The sequence below is a fragment of the Euleptes europaea genome, chromosome 18 (genome assembly GCF_029931775.1).
Source record: "Euleptes europaea isolate rEulEur1 chromosome 18, rEulEur1.hap1, whole genome shotgun sequence".
NCBI classification, from domain to species: domain Eukaryota; kingdom Metazoa; phylum Chordata; class Lepidosauria; order Squamata; family Sphaerodactylidae; genus Euleptes; species Euleptes europaea.
Window position 1 is genome coordinate 38,687,128 of NC_079329.1, and position 15,544 is coordinate 38,702,671.

General features: G+C 47.2%; 1 protein-coding gene across 1 annotated transcript in view; it reads right to left on the bottom strand.

Moving 5' to 3' along the window:
• The window catches only part of MYO1D (myosin ID), a 209,133-nt gene that overhangs the window by 155,041 nt on the left and 38,548 nt on the right, over positions 1-15,544 (bottom strand). Inside the window, exons 2-7 of the mRNA XM_056863329.1 lie at positions 10,204-10,412; positions 9,092-9,185; positions 7,432-7,597; positions 5,985-6,038; positions 2,026-2,121; positions 725-841 (exon numbers count right to left, since the gene is read on the bottom strand). Of these exons, the coding sequence (XP_056719307.1) occupies positions 725-841; positions 2,026-2,121; positions 5,985-6,038; positions 7,432-7,597; positions 9,092-9,185; positions 10,204-10,412 (736 nt within the window). The remainder of the gene's footprint in view (positions 1-724; positions 842-2,025; positions 2,122-5,984; positions 6,039-7,431; positions 7,598-9,091; positions 9,186-10,203; positions 10,413-15,544) is intronic.

Genomic DNA, 15,544 nt, shown 5'->3' on the forward strand with positions numbered 1-15,544 from the left:
ACCCCTAATCTCTCTGACGTGGATTGAGTGAGACTCTCTTATCTTTCTGAAAGTGGTGGGAACCTTAGAAATTGTATTTTATCTTTTCGGTTGAAGAATAAGGGATGACATGCAAGCTTTTCTAGTTCAATTTCACTGACATATACAAGTGTTTTTGTATCGTTGTGATTCTTTTATATTTAATAATTTCAAGAATGATTCGACTGATTTTAAATAATAACACTGAGTGATTTTTGGCTGGGATACAAGGTTTTCACTTGACACCTGGAATAAAACTTCTGACCTCCCTTTGGCCAAAGGGCTGTTTAGCTGGAAGAGATCAGCTGTTAGAACAGAGAGAAGGGTCATCTCCATACAGCCCTGTGGTTTATGTGTTGTTTCAGAACAGACAAAGGCACTCTTAGTTTCCAGGTGCATGTTTTAAAATAAATGCTCCTCCCATGGGTAGGATAATAATCCATAACACAGTAGCAACAGAAACATGATTGCATTTGCTTAGGGCTAAGCACTAACAGCAGCGAAGATCCAGCATTTGTGGAGAAGCCAACCATTTCCTCTTCCAACACTGCTGCTCTGTCATTACATTCGTTATCACAAGGTTTTTGCTCCAGATCACTCCTTAAATTAACAGCTTTTGTGAACAATTTCAGTCCTGGGGGTTTGGAAGCGTTTTCCACAGCCCCTCGAATGGGACCAAACTCCTTGCCTCCCACCTCCAACTCACCAAATGAAGAATGGCAGCCAGAATTTTGTACACCGTCTGAACTTCATCCGGTTCAAACCCAATCACTCTCATGGCATCAGCAACAGCTTTGAAGTCAGAGCTATCACGGATGGAACACTGGAAAAAGAAAAGCAGCAGAACTCGCACAGGGAACCTCCCTCCTTGCAGGCGATACCAGTGTATGTCTATTGCTGACACTGATGGCATTGTATTAGCCAACTAAAAGGGTAGTTTTTAATCCCAGAAGGCAGGGAACAGGAGTTTCCCAATAATCTCAGCAGGGTCTTTCAGAGAACTGGAATGCAGGGAGCCAAAGAGAATCAACCAGGAGCACGGTTTTGCCAAAAGCCACCATAAGAAACATGCTGGAGCAGCAGTCAAAGCTCCCACCCTTAATTCGCTGCAAGCCCCTTTGCCAATACTGCTCTTTTACCTCTGGATCGGCAATCAGGGAGAAACAAGACTCCCGGGGGAGGAAACCCCCTGCCCCCTATCCTCACTGTCTCCACTCCCTCTCGAGCCGAGCCTGCTCCTCATTCTCCCAGCCCTGCTTCCCCTGCTGCTTTCTCAACTGTGTCATCTCTCCCACCAGCCCCTGCTTTCCCCCTCCCACTGCCTTGGGGTCTGCTCCCCCACCCACCCATTTGCCACTTCTCCCCCCAAACCTCTATACTCTCCTCTCCCCACCGCAGCCCCTGCATCCTCTACATATTCCCCACAGACACTCTTATACCTCCCTCCCTCTGTCCCAGCTGACTCCTGATACTGGCCCACCCTCACTTCCAAAGGAGACTAAGAGAGCACTCCTAAGCAAGTCTATTCAGACTCCTCCTCAGGTGTGTTCAATGGGGCTTACTCCCAGGAAAGTGTTCTTAGGACTGCACTGTAAAACAATCAAGTTATAGATCTTTCCTGCATTCTCCTCCCTCCAGCAGTCCTTCCAACCCCAGAATAGGATACTCAAGGGTTGTGGGACCCCTGTGGAATGAGTCAGGAAGCCACAGTGGGGTGGGGGAAGGGGCTAAATCTCCCTCTCCTCCCTCTCCACTGCAGCCTCCTAAGGCCTTCGCTAAACAGCACATTTCCCTAGAAGTACTTGGGAATACAGCGCAACATGTTCCTGCAGTACCACCACCCCACCCCCGCTGGACTGAAAATGAATGGAAATTTTTCAGGTTTGGGACACATAGTTGGCACCAGCACACTGTCATAGCTGGGGCTCTGACTCTTCATACTCTGGCATGAAATAATATAGCGACAGAAAGACTCCCCACCACCACGGTGGCAGGTAACAACCTCACCTTCAGTTGGGCTCCAGCACTAATATAGCTATAGGCAGATAAATCCTTGTGAAGATGTAAAGACCGCAGAAGCTGCTCAGAACCTCCTTGGAGTAGCTGAGGAAACAAAGTTGAAGAGTCAATTATCCGTGATTGTGAATTTAAATTCTATTTTCCATAATCTTTCCCAAACCTCAAGATTAATATTATACCCCAAATCTCTCATCCATTTTACCATAACTGGTTTTATCCTCTCTTGCTCTAAATTTGTTTCAATAATAAATTTATACATCTTTGCTATCTGACCTTTGTTTCCCATATTTAATATTAATTCCAATTTAGATTTATTTCTATTAAATCCTATTAATTTATCTTTATCTTTATTAAATATATCCTTTAATTTATAATACATAAACCAATCTCCAATCTTGAGATTGGTTTATATAAGAGAGAGAATTTATATAAGATGTTTTATAGATGGTATATTACACCAGAGATGGTTAGTAAATTTAAAGGGGGAAATTCTGATTTGTGCTGGAAATGTGGAATGGAAAAAGGAACTTTTATCCATGCCTGGCGGGTTTGTAAAAAAATTAAAAAGTTTTGGAGAAAGGTAGTAAGGGACACTAATAACTTCATTAATACTAAAATAAATATAGATCCAGCTTTTTGTTTATTAGGAATCCCTGGAGATAATTTGAATAGGAATGATAGAGTCATATGTCAATATAGTTTTGCAGCAGCAAGGATTATTATTGCAAAATCCTGGAAGCTAGTAAATAGACCTCTAATTAAGGACTGGAGAGAAAAATTATGGTTTTATATGCGGATGGCTAAACTACCAGATTCCTACATGGGAAAATGTGGAAGAATTTAAAACCATGTGGTCAAAAGCCTTCGCATACTGGGATAAGCTGGCAAAAATGAATTTTATTAATATAGTGAACGAGTTGTAGATTCAATTTTTGATAATTCAAATTAATGCTAAAATAATGTATTAATAAACTGTTTAGACACTTCAGAAGTTCAACACGGTGGCGGGAGGGATTAAGGGCACACTGGTGGAGGGTGGGGGGAATAAAATGGATAAGATAAATATAAAAAGAATGTAATGACTGTATTTTGGGTTTTTATTTTATTTTATATATATATATAATTCTTATTATGTAGTTTTCTAAATTGTTATACTTTTTAGTTGTTTGTTTTATTTTGTTTGAAAATATAATAAAAATATTTAATATATATATATATATATATAAAAGAGAGTCAATTATCCAGTTTAATTGCTTCTTTTATTTTGTGTGTGTAACACCTGGCTATGTGAGCAGGAGTCAACCCTCAATGATCTCACTGGCATTTCCTCTGCCCATAGGATCTTCCAAATAGCCCCACAATTAAGATGGAGACTCCCCCCCCTTAAAGGTAAAGGTAGTCCCCTGTGCAAGCACCGGGTCATTCCTGATCCATGGGGTAAGGTCACATCCTGACGTTTACTAGACAGACTCTGTTTACGAGTGGTTTGCCATTGCCTTCCCCAGTCATCTTCCCTTTACCCCCAGAAAGCTGGGTACTCATTTTACCGACCTCGGAAGGATGGAAGGCTGAGTCAACCTTGAGCTGGCTACATGAAACCGACTCCCGTTGGGACTGAACTCAGGTTCCCCCTGTCTTAGGAGTCCCCCAAAGGGTCTTTTCCTCCCGTAGAACATCTGAGATCGCCTACAATGAAGGGGAAAGCCTATGTGTTGGGTTTTGGTTCACTTGTACATGTTCATGATTGGGAAAAATTGCTCTCGAAACTAGAAAGGCTGGCCACGCTGAAGTCGCCCTACCCCTTCCGGTAAAGATATACCTCGGTTCACCTGTGTCCCTGGAAGTAGTTTTGCTAACCTACTCCTTGAATAAAGATAGGGTGGGAGAGCATTTCCTTCGGTGTCAGGGGGAAGGAAATGCTCGTCACATCAATTGACAGAATGAGCTCTGGAATCTTCTCTCTTGGAGATGCTGAATGAAAGGCTGGACAGGGATGCTTGAGCAACAAGACAGTCTAACCACAGGGGTCCCCACAAGATTCCTTTCCAACTGAATGTAGCTGGATTGGTCCTCATTTGAGAGGCAGAAATAGGTAAGAGCTACCCTCCTTAGGACAAGCCTGACAGGTATGCAGTTATCCAAACCACTGAGGGGCACCAAACGTCAAACATTAAAGTAAATGGAAATGACTTCCATCTGTACTGCAGAGCCACCTTGTCAACTATTCCTCCTTGAAAACAAAATTAGATTTGGCTCAGGGAGACTTGGACAGCCTGTCTTTGATCAAAGAGTTGAAATAATCTTCCAGTTGTCCTCTGAAGCAAAATGACCCGCCAAAGCACAGACCAACCATTTATACAGCTTTTATGCATTCTCAGTTTCCTAGTGTCTGACTTCCTGTTTGGGGGGGGGTTGTTCTGCACGCTCCCTCTGATGATTGATTCGACATCAAGCAGCTATGAAGTGTTTCTCCCAGCAGCTTTTTATGCTTGATAAAAATTGGTGTTATACCGAATTGACCACTAGAGGGAGCAAAATGTGAGCAGAACTGGAAAAAAAAACCCCAAAGAAACAGGAGGTTAGAATGTGTAAAAGCCCATATATATACCTGTGGTAAAAGGATACATACAGGATGGATCAAGAAACAAAGCAGGATGCAGTCTCTCTAGGGAATTATAAGGGCAATCAGGAATATGGGACAGGCTAAGCCAGTGGTTCTCAACCTTTTTCGAGTCGTGACCCCCTTTTACAATTGCCAAGTAACCTGCGACCCTTGTCACATTTGCATAAATTTGCATAAATTTGCATAAATGACATTTTTGATAGGATAAAGAAAACACATTTTTTTGGGCAGTCCAGGGTATCCATATATATAATTACTTTAAATTTTAAAGTTTAAAACAAACAAGCAAATGGTACTACCACCTGTTGCGCAGTTGCTGTGACTGTGTGGCGCGGCAACCTTTCCTGGCACGGAGGAAAGAGTGCCTCTGAGCATGCACTGCGTTCCTTGTCCTCCCCTCTCTCCCCAAAAACTCTTCCAAGCAGGCCGGGGCTCTCGCGAGGAAACCCCCTCTCTTGTGACTGGGACACTGCTTGTGCACAGAACTGCAGTTATCCCTCAAAGCGGAGCTCCGTTTAATCACCTCACGAGAGCGAAGGGCCAGGAAAGAGCTGAGGGCAGCTTATCCCGCTCGGACTTTTCGTGCCTTTTTCTCCCCTCCTTCTGCACCTCACCAAACCTGCGCGCTCGAGGGGGAAATCCCGAACTGCGCATGCACCTCGACTCTCTCCCCCTTGGCCTTGCCAGAGCGGAACTGATGACCCAGGGCAGAGCGGAACTGATGACTCAGGGCAGAAAAGCGAAGCCACACTACAGGCATGCGCACTTGGATTCCAGGCTGAAGCTCCCGCCCCACCCAAGCGTGACTAAAAGTAAAAACAACGTGGCTGTAGCGGCCTCAAGGGGGACCGCCCTCTTCTCCTCCGAGACCTGAACTGGCCGAGCCAGGGGAGCTTCCTCGGCCTCCCACACATCCTGCCGCATCATCCGCCCAGCGCAGGTGCGACCGCGCCCAGGGCTGGCCCGCCCGCCTCTCAGCTGGGCAGCAGGGCTACAGCTGGTGTGCGGCAGCATGCCGCCGCGTCTCTGCAGCCCGGCTCCTTCTGGCTGTCAGTCGGCCAGTTCCTCACCTCTCTGCTTGGGGTCTTCCCTGCCCTCGCGGACGGATCAGGGTTACAGGGCGTCTGGGTTAGTCCTGGACAGCCCGGGATGGGGGCTGTCCCAGGACAGTGGCGGCGACCCCCCAGAAAACACTTCGCGACCCCCTTGGGGGTCCCGACCCTCAGGTTGAGAACCACTGGGCTAAGCAAAGGGGGGTCTTCACTCAGTTCAGTCACCAGGTCTCTTTGTCTCACAGATACCTTCTGAGAAAGCAGGAACTCACCTGGTAAAAGGAGTGAAAGCTTCGCTCTCCCAGCTGCTGCACAATCACCCGTGACTGCAGAGAAGAAGAAGAGTTGGTTTTTATACCCTGATTTTCTCTACATTTAAGGAGTCTCAAACCGGCTTACCAACTCCTTCCCTTCCTCTCCCCACAACAGACACCTTTTGTGGTACGTGGGGCTGAGAGTGTTCAGAGAGAACTGTGACTAGCCCAAGGTCACCCAGCTGGCTTCAGGTGTAGGAGTGGGGAAACCAACCTGGTTCTCCAGATTAGAGTCCGCTGCTCATGTGGAGGAGTGGGGAAACAAACCTGGTCCTCCCGATAAGAGTCCACCACTCTTAACCAAAACACCACACTGACTTCCATGCTGGAAGGGGAGGTTCACGTCTCAATACAGCCCAGAGTACTGAAAAAATGCAAGCAACTTGATACTGGAAGAGGGCATCTTGGGATAAGAGGGAGGGCATCTTGGCCATCTTCTGGTCACTAGGGGTGTGGAGGGGGGAGGTAGTTGTGCAGGGGGTTGGACTTGATGGCCCTGGTGGTCCCTTCCAACTCTATGATTCTATGATTCTAACTGCGCAGAGTGCATGTGACCAGCAATGATGCTTTGGGATTGGTGTTACTGTCTATGTGCTGAGTCATACAAAGTTTTGTGGCTAAAATGAGATAGAATGCCCAAAGGGCCCAAGCATTGCCAAGATTTTGCAAAGAACAAGGGAACTGGCTGAATACAGTCCAGGTGATGCCAAATAAAGAATCAGTTATGTTCATTAGCATTTATACAGGCCAACAAGGCACAGCCTAAAACAAATTAACTGGGCCAACTCTAAAAACCATCACATGTTGGGCAAACCAACAGACTCTCGCAAGGTGTACTTTTCAAAAGGAACATCACTAAAATGCTTTGCAAATAAAGTTAAGGCAGTAACTAACATTTAATCTAAATGAGCATACAGCATCAAATATGGAAAAGGCTCCTAATGAAGACCGACAGAGACAAAAAAAAATACACAAGCATCTATTCTGTTAATAGACTTCAGGGCAACTAACACAGATTTTAAAAAAAGAAAACAGATGCCTTCACAGAATTATATATGAAATCCAGACAGCAACTACAATCAAGCAAAGGGAAAAAAGAGAACCTAACCTAATTCACTTTCAAAATTATTGGTCTGCTGAACATGCCATATGAAGTTTCTTTACTACAATATAAGCATCTGTTTTAAAACCACGGTATCTTCTGCAAAATTATTTACTGAAAAGTTCACTTATGTTAAAGCCAACCCTGCACTGGTTTTTGTCCTCCTGGGAATAATTATTCTGAGTTTGTCTCCATTCTCTGCTTGGGTCCAAGCACAAAGAGTATGGTCATCCTTTTCTTCATTTATAAAACAAAACGTCATCCACAAAAAATCACAGAGCCCACCCCGCAAGAACAACTCACCTTTTCTAGCAAGTAATTATTGATGTGCCCGCCTATTGGGTCTCCTTTGAAATCAAAGTTGATATCCATATACTTTCCAAACCGGCTGGAGTTGTCATTGCGGTTTGTTTTGGCATTGCCAAAGGCCTCCAGGACGCAGTTAGATTTCAGCAGCATGTTCTTTACCCTTTGGAACAGACATGGATGTCAAGCAAGAGAACAGGAAACCGGGTCTAGACATCATGTATGCCTACCCTTGCGTAACGTGTTTTATATATTAGGAACAGAATGGCCACATCAGCTACCAGCTCACATCAGCAGGATTAAACAGGCTGATGTTATGTGAGATTCTTTTTGAGTACAGAGCCCAGAAACACAGCTCAACATGAAGACAGCAATTACTGCGGCCGCCCCATTCTTTGCTTGGATCCATAAACTCCTGTGAATGGAAGAGTCCTTCGCAAACAGAAGGGCGCTTCTGTGCCAACCTGACAAAGAATTGGCATATTAAAAAAGATAAAATGTGGGGCTTCCTGCTGTTTACGTCATTAGTGAAACATGCTTTGTGTCATGAACTTACTAGAAAAATCTGAAGCCTCCCCCCCCCACACACACATTAAGTATATTTGGTTATACAAGTTCATGGAGACGCTGCTTTTTCAAAGACACTTATTTGGATTTGTATCTTAAATACCATTTAAATACCATATATATTTGATGCATTCCAGTGATCTGAATGTATGCTACCTTTGGCTATGAAGGAATTCAGGGAATTTATAGCCCATCTCTCCAGAGACCTGCTCAAGGCAGCTTGTAGTTAAAAAAAACAAGCAATTAAAAACAAGCCTTGATCAGTCTAAAAAAAAAATCCACAAAATGGTCCTTAGGCTAGAAGCAAACTATTAAAAAGCCCCCCCACACACACACACACACAAGATTAAAAAATCTGGGGTAAAAAGGGACATAATTTTAGCGTGGCACATGAAAGACAGCAAGGCAGGTCCCACGCGAGCCTCAAGGGGAGGGCATTTCAAAGGCAAGGGGCTACCACTGGAAATGCCCTGCCTCTAGTCTCCCCATGCCTCGCCTCTGAAGGCAGGGGGCACAGAGAGCCGGCTTGGGGAGACCAATCTTAACTGGCAGACTGGACAGTTTTGTTTTTCTTATTCCCTACGTTAATGAACTTTTTTTTTTTTTGGCTTTTTCACTCTTTGTTTATTATTCACTTCCCTTCTCATTATTCAAAAGGTTTGGGAACGATGTACAAAATAGCCAGTTTAACTCTGTTTCTTGCCCAATAAAAGACTAAAGATGGTGCTTCTGAGGGTTGAGAGATGCGTAGCCACTGTGGTCCCTAAATGGGGGTCCATTCCTGGCCAGTATCGAACATTTGCAATGGGGCCACAGGAAGGCAGCCATTTCTAAGCTGTGTGCGGCTCAAGCCATTTGGAGCACTGCAGTTTTAAAACCAGCACCTTGAACTGCCCTCGACAAATAAGGAAGCTGGTTGCCCAGGATAGAGCCACGCAGTCTCGGGGTCTCCCGTCTCCCCGCTCCAACCATCCCGTCCAGAAACAGGTTATACACTTAATCTGTGGACAGCCCCATATACCCTTATACATCCCAGACATATTTTGTCGCTGTCTTTCTCTCGCTCCCCACAAGGCCAAACACTGCTTACCTTTCAACCTCAGCTCTCTGGCTTGGGTTGGTAATGGCGGCTATGTACTGCATGATGTATTTACTCGCTTCAGTTTTGCCTGCCCCGCTCTCTCCTAAGGGCACAGACAGCAGAGAGGCATCATAATAGCAGCAAAAAGCAACAGGCTTCTTCAATTATAAACAGGATGTGCTCATGCCAATTATCCACTACACATGGCAGTACAGCATTTTGCACATCTTGTGTCATCTCTTTATTTCGGAAAGCAAAATTTAGCATTAAGCACGTATATTAGAGGTCTATGGCCAAATCAATTCCTGGTGTTTAAGATTAAAGACCATCAGGTGACAGTACTAGGAAAGACCTTGGAGATCCTGGCAATAACAGCAGTTTCTGGTAACAACAGCAGATAATTCTGAATAGGATGTGGTTGGCAGACAAGAGATTTTTCTTTTTGCAAACTGAACACAGATGGAAAGACTTGTCTGGCAAAATCCATTTGACTGAACTACAGTGGCAAAATTGAATGTGTATATATCATGGGACATAAAACTTATCTGAATTATTGGTTCTTGTAGGTTATCCGGGCTGTGTAACCGTGGTCTTGGAATTTTCTTTCCTGACGTTTCGCCAGCAACTGTGGCAGGCATCTTCAGAGTAGTAACACTAGTAGTGTTACTACTCTGAAGATGCCTGCCACAGTTGCTGGCGAAACGTCAGGAAAGAAAATTCCAAGACCACGGTTACACAGCCCGGATAACCTACAAGAACCAATGAACTCTGACCGTGAAAGCCTTCGACAATATTATCTGAATTACTTTTAATTCTTTAAAAATATTATCCATCTCTGACCTAAGTTGACTCAGTGTAAGACAGCTCATTATTCTAGCTTGCTACATCTTTGGGGTGTCTGAAGAGGTGAGAAGAAGCCAGGGTAACTGTACTTTTACAAACAAAATTAAGCAAAATGTATATTCAGTTGAATATCATGCGTAAATATTTTGTTGCTAGCTCAGAAAAGAAGCCTCACAACTAATAGGGAAGCAGTTGCTTTGCTGACCTGCTTTGCTTCAAGTTTCAAAAAGACCATTAGAACATTCCTCAGCTGGTGACAGCAGGTACCCCTGACATACCCGATATCACTATGCACGTGTCCTTTGACCGTCTTTTCATGGCTTTATATGCAGCGTCTGCAATGGCAAAGAGGTGAGGGGGCCTCTCATACAGCTCCCGACCTTTGTAGTGCTCGATCATGTCACGCCCATAGATGTTTAAGTTCTTGTAAGGATTTACAGAAACCACCACTTCCCCGATGAAAGTATAGATCCGTCCTTTTTCAAATCTAGACAGAGGAAGTAAAAAATCAAGGTTAGAAAGGTTAGAAGTTTAGAAAGGTCAGAAAAACAGAAGTTAGTGCCAAACAGGGTTGCCAACCTCCAGGCGGGGGCTAGAGAACTCCTGGAATTACAACTGGTCTCCAGACTAAGGATGTGCCTTCAGCTAAAGCCGAACTGGAAAAATGCCGAAATATATCTTTTTGATATGTTTCGGGGTGGGGCGGGGGGTGTTACTGGTAAAAACGTCCACCACCAAGAGTTTGGGCATGATCCTGGATGCCTCCCCTTCCTTGGAGGCACAGGTCACGAATACAGCCAGGATGGCGTTTTCCCACCTTCGCCAGGCCAGACAGCTGTTGCCCTACCTGTCCCGCCCTGGTCTAGCCATAGTGATCCATGCAAAGGTCACCTTCAGATTGGACTACTGTAACTCACTCTACACAGGGCTACCCTTGAAGTTGCTCCAGAAACTTCAATTGGTCCAGAATGCAAAAGCGCAGCTCTTCATGGTGATCCCTTGGAGAGCACGCATTCAACCAGTGCTCCACCAGCTGCACTGGCTCTGAGCTGAATAGCGGATCAGATTCAAGGTTTTGGTGCTGACCTTTAAAGCCCTAAACGGTCTGGGACCGTCATATCGGCGGGACCATCTTTCCCAACATGCCCGCCCAGAGAACACTGCGCTCAGCCGGTAGCAACCGACTGCCGGTCCCTGGCCTCAAAACTATCCGGCTGTCCTCCATCAAGACTCCGGCCTTTTCAGCTCTGGCTCCAGCCTGGTGGACCCTCTCTCAAATGAGGCCCGGGACCTGGCTCGGTTCTGCAGGGCCTGCAAGACTGAGATGCTCCTCCAGGCCCACAGCTGAGGACAGCAACAATTCCACTCCGGCTGGCCGCCCGGCCCTCCTTCCCCCGCTTCCTTTCCAGTCCCCTTTTCTCTCCCTCCTTTTGTTCTTCTTGTTTGCTCTCTCTTCATTAGTAGGGAATTTTAACGTTTAGGTTGAAAATGATTTTAAATTCAGATTTTACGTTGTGTAATGTATTTATTTAAGCTGTGCTTATTTCATTGGTTGTTAGCTACCTCGAGCCTGACCTTGGTTGCAATGCTGACAGAAGGCGGTAGACCCAATCCCAAAATGGCTGCCACAGGAGGACCACAAAATGTCAGGTAGGAAGGTTATAAGTAACTCTAATAGTAAAATTCAACATTTCAGGCAGAAGCTGTTTCACAGAATGCCTTCCAATCTGCACAACCAATCAGAAGCCCTGTGGGGCGAATGCTCTGCCTAGCCCCTCCCACTTCCCCAAAGTACTTGGTGGGCACCAGGAAAGGGGTTGGCAGGCACCATGGTGCCCATGGGCACCACGTTGGGTCCCCTGCCCTAGAGGATGACCAAAGGAAGCATGGGGGGGGGGTTGTTACAGGAGAGGCAGTCCTGTAGGTAGGGGGTCCCAGACCCAGCAACGATAATGAGGAATGGATGTGAAAGACTTCCCCAATAGTAACATTATTTGCTCCTCTCCACCTCCCCGCAAACCTTACATACCAAATATTTACAGCCTGCTGAACATTTCACCACTAGGTGGAACCAATATACTGCTCAACGCGCACTCCAGTACCGGACCCGGTTGACTTAGCCACAGTCCTGGCACTCAGCAAACCCTGCACCGTGCCCTTAACCACACAGCAGGATATGACCAAGTCTTTTCCATTGCTCAATTGGAGAAAGGAAAGGCAAACCAAATGCGGAACGATCATCACAGGTTGCTCACAGAACTACCAGTGTTTCCTAGGAAAGCTCCCTGTCAGCCACACATCAGAGACTTCTGCAAGAGTTCGACGCTTCCAAAGGCAACTTTACAGACGTGTGTGTTACTGCTTCACATTCCGATCGATATTTATACCTAGTACAGAAAACCTCACAGGAGCCCCGTGGCGCAAAGTGGTCACAGCTGCAGTACAAGCTCTGCTCACGACCTGAGTTCGATCCCGACAGAAGTCGGTTTCAGGTAGCCGGCTCAAGGTTGATTGAGCCTTCCATCCTTCCGAGGTCGGTAAAATGAGTACCCAGCTTGCTGGGGGTAAAGCAGGGGTGGGGAACCTCCGGCCCAGGGGGGTCATTTTATCCGGCCCGTGGCCCGCCTGCAGAGGGCCCCCTGCACTGCCCCTCCCAGCTCCAACCCCCGGCTGGCTGGCGCACATGCTTCTCATGTGGCCGCCAAGGGCCCCCTGCATGGCCCCTCCCCGCTCCAATCCCCAGCTGGCTGACGTGCACGCTTCCCGCGTGGCCAAGGGCCCCCTGCACAGCCCCTCCCCACTTGAACCCCCAGCTGGCTGGTGCGCACGCTTCCCGCGCAGCCAGCGAGAGCCCCCTGCATGGCCCCTTCCCGCTTGAACCCTAAGCTGGCGCGTGCTTCCCGCACGGCGGCCAAGAGCCTCCTGCACGGCCCTTCCCCACTTGAACCCCCGGCTGGCTGGCGTGCACACTTCCCCTACGACGGCCAGGACAGCCCCTGCACAGCCCCTCCCTACTTGATCCCCCGGCTGGTAGCCCAAACTGGGGATCAGTGGCCGAGCATCTGCTTTTCAGAGTTTGCGGCTCAGTGGCAGATCATCTACTTGAGAGGGGCTGTGGATCAGAGTTAGAGCATTTGCTTGAGAGGGGCTGTGGCTCATGGGTAGAGCATCTGCTTGAGAGGGGCTGTGGCTCAGGGGTAGAGCATCTGCTTGGCAGGGGCTGTGGTTCAGGGGTAGAGCATCTGCTTGAGAGGGGCTGTGGCTCAGGGGTAGAGCATCTGCTTGAGTGGGGCTGAGGATCAGAGTTAGAGCATCTGCTTGAGAGGAGCTGTGGTTCAGGGGTAGAGCATCTGCTTGAGAGGGGCTGAGGACCAGAGTTACAGCATCTGCTTGAGAGGGGCTGTGGATCAGAGTTAGAGCATCTGCTTGAGAGGGGCTGTGGCTCAAGGGTAGACCATCTGCTTGAGAGGGGTTGAAGATCAGAGTAAGAGCATCTGCTTGGCAGGGGCTGTGGTTCAAGGGTAGACCATCTGCTTGAGAGGGGTTGAGGATCAGAGTTAGAGCATCTGCTTGAGAGGGGCTGTGGATCAGGGGTAGAGCATCTGCTTGAGGGGGCTGCGGCTCAGGGGTAGAGCATCTGCTTGAGAGGGGCTGAGGATCAGAGTTAGAGCATCTGCTTGAGAGGGGCTGTGGATCAGAGTTAGAGCATCTGCTTGAGAGGGGCTGTGGATCAGAGTTAGAGCATCTGCTTGAGAGGGGCTGTGGATCAGAGTTAGAGCATCTGCTTGGCAGGGGCTATGGTTCAGGGGTAGAGCATCTGCTTGAGAGGGGTTGAGGATCAGAGTTAGACCATCTGCTTGAGAGGGGCTGTGATTCAGGGGTACAGCATCTACTTGAGAGGGGCTGTGGCTCAGGGGTAGAGCATCTGTTTGAGAGGGGCTGTGGTTCAGGAGTAGAGCATCTGCTTGAGAGGGGCTGTGGTTCAGGGGTAGAGCATTTGCTTTAGAGGGGCTGTGGTTCAGGAGTAGAGCATCTGCTTGAGAGGGGCTGTGGTTCAGGAGTAGAGCATCTGCTTGAGAGGGGCTGTGGTTCAGGGGTAGAGAATCTGCTTGAGAGGGGCTGTGGCTCAGGGGTACAGCATCTGCTTGAGAGGGGCTGTGGTTCAGGGGTAGAGCATTTGCTTGAGAGGGGCTGTGGTTCAGGAGTAGAGCATCTGCTTGAGAGGGGCTGTGGTTCAGGAGTAGAGCATCTGCTTGAGAGGGGCTGTGGTTCAGGAGTAGAGCATCTGCTTGAGAGGGGCTGTGGTTCAGGGGTAGAGCATTTGCTTGAGAGGGGCTGTGGTTCAGGAGTAGAGCATCTGCTTGAGAGGGGCTGTGGCTCAGGGGTACAGCATCTGCTTGGCAAGGGCTGTGGCTCAGTGGCAGAGCATCTGCTTGGCATGCCGAAGGTTCCAGGTACAGGATGGACTACCAAATGTGCAGCATCCCTCTCTTTGTACTCTGTGCCCCTCCCCAATCTGGACCCTTCCAAGTTCAATCCACGGCATTGCTGGTTCGGGCAAGAAATGAACAGAGGTGAGTTGCCATTGCCTTTCTCTGCATAACGACTCTGGTATTCCTTGGTGGTCTCCTATCCAAGTACTAACCAGTGCTGACCTTGCTTAGCTTTTGCGATCTGATGAGATCAGGCTGGGCTGGGCCATACAAGTCAAGTTCCAGGCAGCATGTAAAATTTCTCAATAAAAAAGTGTACTTCATAGTTTCTCTGGGCCAAAATGATTAGGCTGCCAATAGGATAAGATCCTAGACATCTGCAGGACAAACCTACTGACACTTTCCAATGAGTAAGCCCCGCTGACTGGACTTGAGTAGGCTTTAGAGTAGACCTGCATAAATATATATATGCACTGGCAAACCACCCCATAAAACAAAGTCTGCCTAGTGAACGTCAGGATGTCACCCCATGGCTCAGTAATGACCCGGTGTTTGCAAAACCTTTACCTTTACCTAAAGAAATCCTCAGTCAATTGCAAAGTTCACTCTACGGCAAGTCTCACAAGGCAGCAGCTGTTGCTTTGCCATGAACAGTTTAATGGTTCTTGATCAGTCTGAGCTCTTTGGCTCTCTAAGAAAACAGAAGCCACATGAGGGAGGAGAAGCACAAACACCACTTTCAGCAAGTGTTCCTCACTAGGCATCAAAAACACGCTCAGCCAAAGTCATTCCTTTGAACCTAGTGGACAAGATTATAAACCTGCTTCCAAAAATAAACCATTCGGTCTTTGATTAAATTTTTCTGCCCTGGAAGCCTTTCACTGCACTTTTATATGCTGATCTTTACCCTTGCCTATGAAATATGCACACATGCACAGAGTAAGTTAATGATTTTCAACTGAAAATCAAAGACCTCTACACCCTTTCCAACTCAGTTTAAAGAGCTGCCAATTTCACAGACAAGGAAATGCCATTCCGTGAGCGTTTGCCGCCCCTCCTTTCCTGTATGGGATGGAGCTGCGAGGGCAAGGCTAGAATAAGCAATTCGCTCACAGGCAGGCTCTTAAGAAACAGGGTGAATTCTCCTTTGAAGGAAGGCTGGAAATGAAGCATAATAAAATGTCTC